A 14,061-nucleotide genomic window follows, 5' to 3' on the forward strand; every position below is an offset into this window, starting at 1 on the left:
GAAGAACAGTAGTGTAGAGACTTAATTTTCTGTAGAATTAATTAATAAATATGGATATATTTATTGATGGCTGTCACGTAGCCCTGTGGATAGCAGTGAACAAAACAAATACCCTGCTTTTATAATAGGCGAGGCAAATATGTAATACTTCAGGTGGTAAATTTTTAAAAAAAAGAAAACATTGTAAGAAGATATAGAGAGACAGAGACAAAGGAACTTCTGTTTTGTTATGAGTGGCCAGGGAAGTCCTCTCTGAGGAAGGGCATTTGAGTGGACAATGGGATGAAATAAGGAAGTGAGCTGTGTATCTGTAACGGAGAAGACCATCCCAGACAGGGGATGGCAAGTAGACTCTGAGGAGGAAGGTTGTCTACATATATATTAGAATAAAAATTTCATACACCAAAACTATCTAACTGAAACAATTTATATATACATTGAGGGACATGAAGCTAATGGTATCATTAACTAACTTACGATTAAATAAGTTTGCCATCATCTAGGTAAATCCTACAAAATTCATGTTTTATTAATTGTTTCTCTCCCACTTCCCCACCCCCCTTCACCTGCCCCCTTCTCATTTCAGTGAAGTTGGAGCGTTTTGAAATTCCCATCAAGGTTTGCTTGAGCCCAGAACCATGGACCCCTGAAACTGGTTTGGTCACTGATGCTTTCAAACTGAAAAGGAAGGAACTGAAGAACCATTACCTCAAAGACATTGAGAGAATGTATGGGGGCAAATAAAATGCTGTTCTCTTTACAATTGTGCAGTAGGTGGCCTGGTGGTTTTTCAAACTTTTAAGCCTTTTTAAACTGTTAGAATGTGAAGTATATAATTTTAAAGACATGATAACAAAAAATTTTAAGAAGTGATTAAAATAATTGTTGAATCAACTTTAACTTAGTTTTACATAGTTGTAGTGAAGCTGAAATTGAAAAATTGCTTCCTTTTAGCTGTGTTACTAATTTTAGAGTAAATATTCTGTTTTTAAAAATTAGCCTAAGATACTTGTTTTTATGAGAAAATTATTTAATGTTGAACAAAATTAATTGGAGTTGTAGTAGAATATAGTTTGATGAAATTTGCAGCTTCCAATGCCTATTATCTTCCTAGTTCAGAGGAAGCTTAAAATATTAAGCACGACAAAAAAATATGTATTAACACTACTCAAAACAGAAGTGCTACAGGCCTTTTAAATTCTCTTCCAACCATTTGTCCTGAAGGGGAAATTAAATCATAATATAACATAGAGAATCAACACCGGGCAAAACATTTTAGAATTCATAATTGTTGCATAGGTTAGAATATAATTATTATATATTGTGAATAATTACAGTGCCTGAATTAAGAATAAAACAACATAAACTCACCAAAAATATCTAGTAATATATTTAAAGGGACTGTTTGTGTTTTTTTTTAACTTGGAGGTCTAAAATCAGTAACTGTAATTATTTAATGACTAAAGATTACTTAAGTACATTTGAAAAAATGGTGAAAATTATCTTTCTGTGTTCAAAATAGAACACTGAGACTAAGAGTAAAATGATAGGAAGTTATTCAAATTTTAATAGGAAGCATTTTCTCTGTCAGAAAAGATGAAATCATAAGTGTTTATGGAGTTATCACCCTTGCACAGCACTAAACCTGGGAAAGGATTTAGACTCTGAATTTATCTTTGATAACAGGGACTGATTTTAAAATGTGCTCATATTAAATTACATATGTAATTTAAGGTGTGTTTGCAGTTCTGATTGTATTCTTGAGCAATAGTTTGTATTTCGAAAGCCTTTCATTTTGCTTTAATTTTAGCAAAGCGGGTTATGACTTCCCCAATATCTTGTTTGAATGTATGAATGATTAATTAACTTGGATGAGTTTGGGGAAGTTAAAGGGAAGAACACACTGTTACTACTTTTTTCCTGTTTGTGAGAAGAGTTTAGAAACTGGAAAATGCTGGATTCGGGAGAAGGGAAGTTACTCAATAAGGAGCTGATATTTATACAGTAACTTGGCATGTGGGCTTCTTTTTGAATCTTTAATTAAAATCAGGGATTATGTGTCCCTGATAGATATTCACTCTTGAACCCTTGAACCATAGTTACTGTAAACAGCAAAAATTCTTAATACTGTTACTCTTTGCACTTTTTTCTTATCCATTTCATATATAGCTTATATTGCTTTGTACAGATGTGGGCCACCACTGCAACAAAATACATTCTTTTTGCTCTAAAATATTTATAAGGAGACTATTTAAGTGTTATGTATATGGTGGAAAAAAGGAAAAAAATCATCTGATGTTATTATTAGCAAGAAGGTTTTTGTAAAGATTTCTGTTCAGTGTTCTGCAGCGTAAAATTCAAGGCAAGTTCTCCCTGCAGTTATGTATATGTGAGTATTCTCATTCTTCCAAACTTGCCTTTGAGGAGTAATGAACCATTATTACCAAGTAGACTACTATTCAGCTTCTACTATTCCTGACCCACTGTTGATTCTTTAGAGATGATTTCCTTAGACATTTTCAATATGTGACTTTCCCCCACATTCGGAATGGTGATTTTAAATGTGCAAGTGCATGCATATTCAAATATTTGCACCCCCACACACTTCCATCTCCCGAAAGCTAGACCACTGCCAACTAATCTGTTGTATAGGTCCTTTAGAAATACGTAATTAACACTTAAGGTTGGGTGCTGCTAATTCTTTGCGAAAATCCAAATATTGTTAAGGGACCAGGGAGATGCCATTACCCCCTGATTTTTCACTAGGAAATATACATATTTATGTAAACAAATCTTTCCATATTCATAGTGACTTTTTAAGTAGTTGAGCCTAAAGATTTTGATCCTACATTTCTATACATGTTTAAATCATTTGCTGTTATTACATGTCAGCCATTCAAATAAAGTGTACTTTAAAAATATACTACAGTTAATGTACATTTCTAAGTAAAACACTTGTGACCTTTGCTTTAATTTAATGAAAGTGTCTTGCCTCCTTGATATTTGTATTGATTTGCTTTTTTCTAGAGTGGAGATATAATTGTATGGCTTTTCAGAACAGAGACACAGGTGAATGATTTAAAAAGTCAGAAGTTAAGGAAAGTAATGTTTCTTTGGTCATAAAGACTGAATAAAAATCCTCATCTATATTTTCTTGATAGCATAGGACAAATGTTTTGAGGTAAGATGAAAACAAGTTAAGACTGTGTGGTATTTGGGATTTGGCGAGAAATATTTTAATTTTCAAATGTAGTTACAAATTAGAATTCACTCATATTTGTACTTTCTGTTTAAATGCACGATTGCAGGATTGTTACTTGGATTTTTGTGTTTATTCTTGATGAAAGCTGTTCTTGTTTTTAAGTTTGTACTCGAATCTCAAGAAATAAATTCACCCATGTTATCAAGTTAATTTGTGCTTAATTTTACACCAAGGTAAAATCTGCAAGTTTTAAGAATATTAGCCAAACTTTTAAATACATATATTTAAAGTACTCATCTTTCTAGTTACTATGGTACATCTACACAATGGAATACTATGCTGCCATAAAAAAGAAGGAATTCTCATCATTTGCAGCAACCTGGATGGAATTGGAGAACATCATGCTGAGTGAAATAAGCCAATCAATGAAAGAGAAACACCACATGACCTCACTCATTTGTGGATAATAAAGAACATTATAAACTGATGAACCAAAATATAGATATAGAGACAGTAAATCAACAAGCACACTGTCAAATTACAGTGGGAGGGGAGGAAGATCTGGGGGAGATAATAGGTCAACTGAACGACTTTTATACATGCATATAAGTACAACCAATGGACATAAAACTCTGGGGAGGGAGGGGATGTGTGGGAGGGAGAGAAGGGGGCAAAAAAAAATCAATAAAATATATTAAAATGAAAAAAAGTACTCATCTTTTAAGTTTATGGAACTGTATTGAGCAGTCAACCTGGTTTGTATAAGATCCACACATACTCCAGTTTGTAGTATTTGAACCCAAAGCTGTTACTTTGAAGCGGTAGAACTCTTTAACACTGATATTGTGAGACAAAACATAGTGATGTTGTGTGAATTATTAGTAGGTGCTAATAAATGATAACTGTTATATTTAGTCTAATTAAAATTTATGGAGAAATTAATTTATCTGATTATATTATGGTGTTTTTTTTTTTATATAAAAAAGTGTTAGCGCTCAGGAACCAGACTTCCTCAGTCTATTTCCTGGCTTTGCCATTCACTAGCTTTGTGACTGGTTGGGCAACTGACTTACATTCCTCAGCTGCATTTCTTCATCTAGAAAAGTGGGGATGACTGGTAATAGGATCTAGCTCATAGGGTGGTTGGTAGGTAACATGAGTCAACTCATATAAAGTGTTTAAAGCATAGTAAACTTATGTTGACTATCACCATTATCATTATTGTATTTAGACAGTATTCATCAGTTAGGTTGTTTAATGTATTGCTAGCACACTCAGGGCCTTAAGGGATTAATTGCCTCTTGCTGAAGACTTTGTAGAAAGAGTTCTGGTTTCAGAAGTAGGAGACCTGGGCTCATTCTTTCACTAGCTTTGCAACCATGGACAAATCTCATAACACCCTCTCACTCCCTTAACCTTAGTTTCTTCTCTTTTATTAAAAAAAAAGACTGGACTTCAAAAAAAATATATATTTTTTTTTTTTGCAAAAAGGGAAAGTTGAATGACAGAAGATGTAAGGAATGTAATAGTCTATGAAGTCCATCACAACTAGCTTTTTTATGTTTTTTTAAAATTATTTATTGTTTAAAGTATTACATATAGTAAGTATTACATATGTCTCCTTTGCCCCCTTGACCTCTCCCTGGCCACCTGCACCCCCCAGCACATACCCTCACCTCCTTAGTGTCAGTGTCCATTGGTTATGTTTATATGCATGCATATAAGTCCTTTGGTTGATCTCTTATCTGCCCCCCTCCCCTACCTTCCCACTGAAATTCCATGGTCTGTTCGATGCTTCTCTGTCTCTGGATCTATTTTTGTTCATCAATTTATGTTGTTCATTATATTACACAAATGAGTGAGATCATGTGGTATTTATCTTTCTCCAACTGGCTGATTTCGCTTAGCATAATGCTTTCTAGGTCCATCCATGCTTATGCTAATGGTAAAAATTCTTTTTTACAGCAGAGTAGTATTCCATTGTGTAGATGTGCCACAGGTTTATTTTTAATATATATATATATTTTATTGATTTTTTACAGAGAGGAAGGTAGAGGGATAAGAGAGCTAGAAACATCAATGATAGATAGACACTGATCAGCTGCCTCCTGCACACCCCCCACTGGGGACGTGCCCACAACCAAGGCACATGCCTTGACCAGAATCGAACATGAGGCCTTTTAGTCCGCTCTATCTACTGAGCCAAACTGTTTTCGGCAATGTGCCACAGTTTTTTTAATCCATTTATCTGCATAGGCACTTAGTTGTTTCCAAATCTTAGCTATTGAAAATTGTGCTGCTATGAACATAGGGGTGTGTATAACCTTTCTGATTGGTGTTTCTGATTTCTTGGGACATGTTCCCCACAACTAGCTTTTGTGTAATTTTGCTGTCCCCATATTTTGTTTGTTCTCTTGTTTTTTTAAATGATGCTCCAGATCTCAAGTTTCCTGTAGGGATATGAGGCTATGAATATTGCCATCACAAGAAGTGGGGAATCTAATAATATCAGGCGTCTCTGTAATTCTTATGTTCTCTCTTTAAAAAAAAAAAAAAAAAAAAAAAAACAAAAAAAAACAGGGTTCTGTACAGATCATTGAAAGCAGTTCTTTCAAACTTTTTTACTGTGATTCACATTGCTGTGCACAAATGCTTATTGTATATCAAATGATATAACAATGTATATCAAATGATATAACAATGTTTATGTGAAAAAAACAATGTGATGCTCACTGACTTACTTTGTTTATTTAAGTGCTGATCATGATCCAAATTGGTTCAAAGCCCCACAAAATAATGCTATCAAATAGAACTTTCTGTGAAGATGGAACTCTTCTGTGTCTGTGCTATTCATCACAGTAACTACTAGCCACATGTAGCTATTGAGCATTTGAAATATTAATGTGACTGAGGAACTGAATTTTAAATTTCATTCCATGTTGAATAGCACAGCTCTACAGACTTTGCAAGACACGGTTTGGAAAGGATAGGTTAAAATAAGCTACTCTACAAAGTTTATTAAAGAAAGCTATCCCCTGGTCTCATTTTTTTTTAAATTACTTTACCTCAGAAGCAACCACTTTAAACTTTTAGTGGATTATTTGGATATTTATTGTCTTGTATCTAAATAATGTGGTGGTTGTGTTGCTGCTTCTCAACTTTGTCATGATTTATTGACCTCTTACTATACTGAAGAACACTTCCTATTCTCCCAATATATATGTGTACTTGGGTAAATAAGTGTTTAAATGATAATTATGCTACACAGAGCTGAAACGTGTAGTAGGAAAATGGATTAACTTTATTTTTCTGTACTTATTTAATACTCTCTTTCATTTGCTTTGCTTTCTATGTACTTGTCACTGATAATTCAACCTCAAACTCTCCACCAATTGTTCTCTCTCAAGATATGCAGATAACAAGAATTCTAACAATTTCATTTTATGGAAGAAATCTGTCCTAGAACCATCTGACCTACATCAATCTAGATCATCCTCCTTTATCTGGTATGGGGCCATTTCTTAGGATCTACCTTCATCTTCATCCTAAGAGTTCCCTTTACCTTTATCTTGTGTTGGACCTCTTATTTCAGGTATCCCATATATTTTTCTTACTTGGATTATTTTCTCTTTGATGCAGTACATCTTGTAGTAGCTTACTGAAAATGGATATATGGAAGTTGCATTTCAGACCTTGATAATTTGGTTGGATGTACAATTCTAGATTGAAAGTGTTCCCTCCATTGACATTAAACTCCCAGGGTTAATTTTGGCAATTCGAAGCCTTTCCAATTTCGCCCATCCCTTCTATGTGACTTGTTTTCCCCTGTAGAAGCTCATAAAATTTCTGTGCTCTAAAATCTCAAGATCATGTGTTTTGGTGTGGGTATGTTTCCATTCATTGTACTAGGCCAGTGGTTAGCAAACTCAACAAAGCCAAATATCAACAGTACAAAGATTGAAATTTCTTTTGAGAGCCAAATTTTTTAAACTGAAACTTCTTCTAACGCTAATTCTTCAAAATAGACTTGCATAGGCCGTGGCATTTTGTGGAAGAGCCACACTCAAGGGGCTAAAGAGCCACATGTGGCTCACAAGATGCAGTTTGCCAACCACGGTACTAGGCCATTTCAGTCCATAAACTCACATGTACACCTGTTCTGATAAGTTTTCTTAAATTTAGTTGATTTCCCCCCCCTATTTTCTCTCTCTTTTGGACTTCTGATGTACAAATGATGAGTCACCTGGGTCGATCCTTAATTGTTTTTATGTTTTTGTTCCTACTTTTCATCTTTAAAAAATTATTTCTGGGAGATTTCATCTACTGGCTATTTTAGCTCTTTTTAATTTTTCATTTCTGCTATCATGTTTATAATTTTTAAGAGCTGTGATTTGTTGTTCTAAATATTCTTTTCTCAGTTCTTGCTTCATGGTATCTTTAAAAACTTTTTTCCCCCTTTCTTTACGATGCAGAGCAAATTTATTCTAATTTAGCTTTTTTTCTTTATTACTTTTTTTCTCTGTTCTATGAAAGTAATTGATAATCCTTGCCTGCTTGTTTATTAGAAGAAAGTACTGGAAAGCTAACTGGAAGGTCTAAGCGTGTGTGGAGCTGTTAAGAACTTTGCTGTAAGGTGATTTTGTCTGAGCCATTTTGCAAATCCCACATCAATATCTTTAGAATTTCTTTCTAGGGCTGATTGGATTCTCCTGTGAGAAGTTTCTTCCAATCTCTTGTATGGAGGGTGGATTTTGAACTACCAGTATTCTGGGGAATCATATGCCAAAAAAAAAAAAAAAAAAAAAAAAGGCTGGGGAGCGAGTTGCTTCTGTATTCATCATGCATACAATTGCTTCATTGCCATGTTTTCTGTCCTGTTGCCAATGTCCCCTCAATTTTCCTTCAATTTTCTGCTGGGGTGAGAAATGGGCAGTATGATTGAGGGAAGTTGTTGATGGATCTGTATTTTTTAAAAATAGATGCTTCAGTCTTCACCCCGCTATAACAGAATACCATACATGGTATGGCTTAAACATCATTTATCTCTCACAGTTCTAGAAGCACTAAGTCTGAAACAAGGGTGTTAGTATTGTCAGGTTCTTGGTGGGAGCCCCCTCCTGGTTTACAGATAGACAATCTCTTGCTGTATATCACATAGCAAAGAGCAAAGAGAGCAAAGTCTTGTGTCTCTTATAAGGGCACTAACCTCATCACCTCCCAAAGACCCCATTTTCTAATCACATTGGGAATTAAAACTTCAACCTAAGGCCAGCATGGCTCATTGGTTGAGCATCAGGAGGTCAGAGTTTGATTCCTGGTCAGGGCCCATGCCTGGGTTGCATGCTCGATCCCAAGTGTGGGATGTGCAGGAGGCAGCTGTTTAATGATTCTCCCTCATCATTGATGTTTCTATCCTTTTCCTTTCCTTTCCAAAATCAATAAAAACATTTAAAAATAAACTTCAACATACTAATATTGGGGTGACGCAAACAGCCCAAAACATTAGCTTTCAATCAGTCCTTTCTCTCGCTTTAGCCCCTTTGCTTCCACTTGTAGAAGTACCTAGTCCTGGCATTTTCAGAGCCCTTTAGACATTACACACAATATAAATGTTTCTCTTTTTTCTCACTGCCCATTTAGGATTGTATAAAGATTTGACTTTACACCAGTATCTGGATTCCAAAAATTATTACTGTTTTCATTTCTATTTCTTCTGTCCTTGTGGGTTTACACCTTTTAAAAAATTACTTAGTATAGTTTTAGTGAGTTTTTTTTCGTCTGGAGCTCTTTTATTTTTTTACCCAGGAGGTTTCTTTTAAAAAAATATTTTTATTGACTTCAGAGCAGAAGAGAGAGGGAGAGAGATAGAAACATCAATGATGTGAGAGAATTATTGATCAGCTGCCTTCTGCATATCCCTCACTCAGGATTGAGCCCGCAACCAGGGCATGTGCCCTGATCAGGAATAGAACTGTGATCTCCTGGTTCATAGGTTGATGCTCAACCACTGAGCCATGCTGGTCGGCCCCCCCAAGGTTTCTTTATTAAATATTATGAAGTGTGTATCTAAATTATTAAGAGGTGCTTAGCTACTCATTAAAATAGATGAACTTAAAAAAAAAAAACACCTGACAATATTAAGTGATGGTGACAATGTGGAATAAAGCATGTAAATTCTCATACATTACTGGAGGGTGTGGAAATTGATACAGCCGTTTTTTGAAACCTGTCTCACTATTAATGAAGTTAAATTTATATTTAATCAGTGACCTAGCCATCCCACTTCATTTAATTAAATATTAAATGAAACTATGCTATTCAAGGACCTGCTGTTCTTCTGTCCACATATAAGAATTGTAGCAGCACTACTAATACTGATCCAAATTGGAAACAACTAAAACAGCCATAGAAGAAGTTGTGTTATATCCACAAGAAGAAATACTACTACATAGCAAATAAAAAAATTAACTCTAGCTACATGCAAAAACATGGGTAAATTTCACAGATAATTATGTCATATAAAATAAGCTAGTCACAAGAGTACATTATGGTTCCATGTATATGAAGTTCAAGAACAGACAAGATATCAATGGTGATAGAATGCAGAAAACAGTTTTATTTGAAGAGAGTGGTGTTATTGCCTGGAGTGGGATATGCAGGAACCTTCTGGCATGCTGGAAATGCTCTATATCTTATATATAACAGCATCCTGGGTAGGGTCAGATATGTCTGGCCTGGACAGATAAGATGGATGCTATAGAGGAGAAACTGAAAAAAGGGGGTATTTGGGTGTGTTGAAGGAGAAGAAGATGAAACAAATAGGTTCATCATTCTGTCTAGCATATGCTAATCCTCTAACCACTCTTAGAACAAGTGTGTTTACATGTTCAGAACAGCCTTAAAGATCTTCTAACGGGGAGCATCTTTGTGGGTCTGACTAGAGGAAGCACATGTAGGTAGCTATGAAATAAGAGGCCCAGAAAACTTGTGTGAACTTAAAATACCTGAATGTAGATCAGTATATTTCAATGTTTACACACATTTGTAGTCTCATTTGGGCTTAGTTTTTGAGACATGACATCTCAATGTACCAAAAAGTCATCTCTTACTCTCCCCTCTATTACCACCCTAGATTAGAACCTAACCCCTTTTTACCAAGGACTATACCAACCTCCCAACTAGTTTCTTGGCAAGTATTTTTTTCCATCCCCACCAGTATATTCCATCTTGTATATAAACCTGCCAAACTTACCTTCCTAAAATAACACCTTGTTGATACTATTTGTATTCTAATCAATATATTAGTTTGGTATTCAAGTTCCAGAATCAAAAGAGCTCTCTACTTACCTTACCTCATCTCTCTATCAGGAACCTTCCATTCTATTTCACTTCTGCATTCTCCAGTATGCCAAGTTCATTCTCCCAAGTGGTTCTTCACCCTGGCTGGATTTAGGAATCGTGTAGGAAGGTTAGCATCAACAACAAAAACCAAAGCAAGCTGAAACCTGCTTGGCTCAGTGGATAGAGCGTCTGTCTGCACACTGAAGGGCCCCAGGTTCGATTCTGGTCAAGGGCATGTGCATTGGTTGTGAGCACATCCCCAGTGGGAGGTGTGCAGGAGGCGGCTGGTCCATGTTTCTCATTGATGTTTCTAGCTCTCTATCCCTCTCCCTTCCTCTCTGTAAAAAATCAATAAAATATATTTAAAACACACACACACACACACACACACACACACACACACACACACCAAAAAAAACAAAAAAACCAAAAAACAAACAATCAAAAAAAACCCACAAACAAATGAAAACCAATACTCATGTCTCATTCTCTCTCACTGGCCAACAATGGCTTTCCTGCTCCATCTGTAAGTTTCTTTATAAGCACCTCTCTTCAGGATTAAATCATAAGATAATTCCAGAAGAAAAGACAGTCTTCACAGATTATCAAGGAAGGCTTCTAGTTAACTGTTGGCTCCCTCAAATTACTGTTTACATAGAATCAAATTTTCTTTTGCTTTGGTAGATAAGCTATTTCCATCAACACTTGAAAACCTTACAGAATCTGAAAAAAAGTATAAATCCAGGACATTTCTTGGAAGACACTACAAGTATCAGAAATGGGCACTGCTTCCTATGATGGGTCACTTGGAAGTGCTAAATATCATCTTTACCTAATTTGTGTTTTTGTCTTGGGGCAGTAAGAAATCAAAGGAAAAGGAAAAAGAAGGCAGAATGTATTGATCCACTTGTCTCTCCATAGTGACTTTTGCAGCAGAAATCTGAAAATGATTATTTTGAATTGAGATATTTGTTCTTGTGCCTAGCTCTTTTCTAGCCTGTATGTTATAAGAAGATCGGAATCAGATATACATATACATGCATATATATTACAGGCATGTCCACATATATATTTTTTTTAAGTCCTCATCAGAGGATATTTTCCCATTGATTTTTAGAGAGAGTGGAAGAGAGCGGGGAAGACAGAAATATCGACATGAGAGAAACACATCAATTGGTTGCCTCCTGCATTTTCCCCGACTAGGGCCCCAGGAGAAGCCTGCAACCGAGGTATGTACCCTTGACCAGAATAAAACCTGGGATCTTTTAGTCCGCAGGCTGACACTCTATCCACTGAGCCAAAGCAGCTAGGGCTATTTTCTTTTTTATGGCCATTAGATCTACCTTAGCTGCATTTTCAACATTCCTTAGAATAGGGCATGCCAATGGCCACGTTCAATTTGGGATGGTGAATAGCACACATTCAAATAGGAAAGTAGTAATATAGCTCCCCAAGACAGGGCCAGAGGAAACTCGGGACATCTTCCTACCCAAATGGTGACTAAAGTATGAACTATCTCGGGGAGAAATGCAGAGAAATGAGTTAAAATCTGTTAGATTTGATCCCCAGGTTTATCTAAGGCACATCATTTTTAATCCAAATCTGTATTTCATTGGCCATCAAGATTCATGATGGTGAGAGAATTATAACCTAAGTGAATTCAAGTGAAGGGAAGGATATGGAGTCTTCTGTTTCATTTCATCTGGAGTCTTTGTTATCTCTGCAAGAGGCCCCTTGGGTTCTCTTTGCCAGTGAATTCTTCCCTTTTGCTTACGTTATAAGCAATAGCTCTCTCTACCCCATTTTTTAGTGTTGTAGGGTATCTTGGTGGGCCTTTAGTTTTGCTCAGAGAAGAAAAACTCCAAACTGACCTGGAGCTGTGAGGATTCTGCATCCTGTCTCCAGGAGGAAGGCTGTATAATTTCATTCTCTTATAATGTTTGACTTTCTTTTTTAAATGTTATTAAAGGTGGATTTGGCACTGGGCCTTTTTTTCTACAGTAAATCCATTTCTGTTTTAAGGTCCTCACATGTTCCAATAAGGTTTTTTTTGTTTGTTTTACTTCTGGACTTTTTCTTGTTTAGTATTGCTAAGTGCGATAGGGGAGAAGAAAGAAAGGTCTTATATTGCTATCAGCACACAATATAATGAGTCCTCAATGTCATTGATTAGTTCTGCAACTTTAGATAAAAGGATGGATAAGGAAACCAATTTTATCATAGGCTCATTGATATAAATGAGTTCTAGGGCATCTTATAATGTTATAATGAAAGGGCATCAAATGAAACAACATTGAACCAAATGACATTATTTGAGTATCTGCTGTATTAGAATAAGGGGGTAAATTAGAAGCTGAACTGTGAGCTGAAGACTTAAGTATGTGCAAATTTGGCAAAGACAGAGAGCTTTTCAGACTTCAGTTACCTGGGAAGGCTTCCTTGGAACCTCTAGTCTGAGCCTAATGCTGAAGAGGCAAGATAGACTCTTACCAATTTCTAGCAAATAACAGAATGTGTATGCACCTGCAGCAGTGTTCCTTCTGTGACCATCAGCCTGCAGACAAAATGGGGTGATGGCAACAGCAATATCATGGGCAATAGCTTGACATTCTAAATCAGAGAACTCTAGAGATTGAAAGTGTGCCTGAGATATTGATGTCTTCTGCCCTTGGGGTGGCCAAAACTCCCTGGAAGGGTACTTTCTTATTAATTTATTCCAGGAGGTCATATATATTTGTTATGTGGTAAAAAAAACAAAACAAAACAAAAAACAACAAAAACAAAACACCAAACTTTTTGGAAAGTGCTATTCTAGATATACCCCTCTTCTTGGAAAGCATTGGTGACACATGGACACAATGCTTTGTTTCCATGTCTGTAGTTCTAGACAGACTGTTAGTTTTCTGAAGGTAGATAGACAGTGTCTGACTGATTCAGTACTATATCTCTACAGCTTGCCTCTGTACCTGACACATAGTACATTCACAGAAATTATGTCATGCAAATAACAACCTCAATGAGATATCACCCCATGCATGTAGTATGGCTATTATAAAAAAGACAACAGCCCTAGCAAGTTTGGCTCAGTGGATAGAGCACTGGCTCTTAGACTGATGGGTCTCAGGTTCGATTCCAGTCAAGGGCACATACCTCAGTGCAGGTCAAGGGCATGAACCTTGATTGCAGGCTCTTGATCTTCGGCTCTGGTGGGGGCGTGTGAGGGAGGCAACTAATTGATGTGTCTCTTTCACCTTGATGTTTTTCTCTCTGTGTTTCTCCCTCTTCCTTCCATTCTCTCTAAAAATGAATGGAAAATTATCCTCAGGTGAGGATAAACAAAACAAAAACAAATAAAAAATGAAGAAAAAGAAACCCTTGTGCACTATTGGTGGGAATGTAAGTCGGTGCAACCACAATAGAAAACAGTATGGAGGAGCATCAAAAATTCAAAATAGAACTACCACATCACCCAGTAAATTTCACTTTTTTTTTTTTCAAAAAAAGTGAAAACATAAATT

At 36.0% G+C, this 14,061-nt stretch overlaps 1 protein-coding gene and 1 long non-coding RNA gene across 4 annotated transcripts in view; both read left to right on the forward strand.

The window, feature by feature from the left end:
* The window catches only part of ACSL4 (acyl-CoA synthetase long chain family member 4), an 88,330-nt gene extending 84,918 nt beyond the window's left edge, over nt 1-3,412 (forward strand). For all 3 annotated transcript variants that reach the window (XM_084870459.1, XM_084870461.1, XM_084870460.1), the window contains exon 16: nt 587-3,412. In XM_084870459.1, coding sequence (XP_084726585.1) covers nt 587-744 — 158 coding nt within the window. In that variant the 3' untranslated portion in view covers nt 745-3,412. The remainder of the gene's footprint in view (nt 1-586) is intronic.
* The window catches only part of LOC311615240, a 974,758-nt gene that overhangs the window by 447,349 nt on the left and 513,348 nt on the right, over nt 1-14,061 (forward strand). The gene's annotated exons all lie outside the window — the stretch shown is intronic.

The sequence above is a fragment of the Pipistrellus hanaki genome, assembly GCF_964339955.1.
Source record: "Pipistrellus hanaki genome assembly, chromosome: X".
Classification (NCBI taxonomy): domain Eukaryota; kingdom Metazoa; phylum Chordata; class Mammalia; order Chiroptera; family Vespertilionidae; genus Pipistrellus; species Pipistrellus hanaki.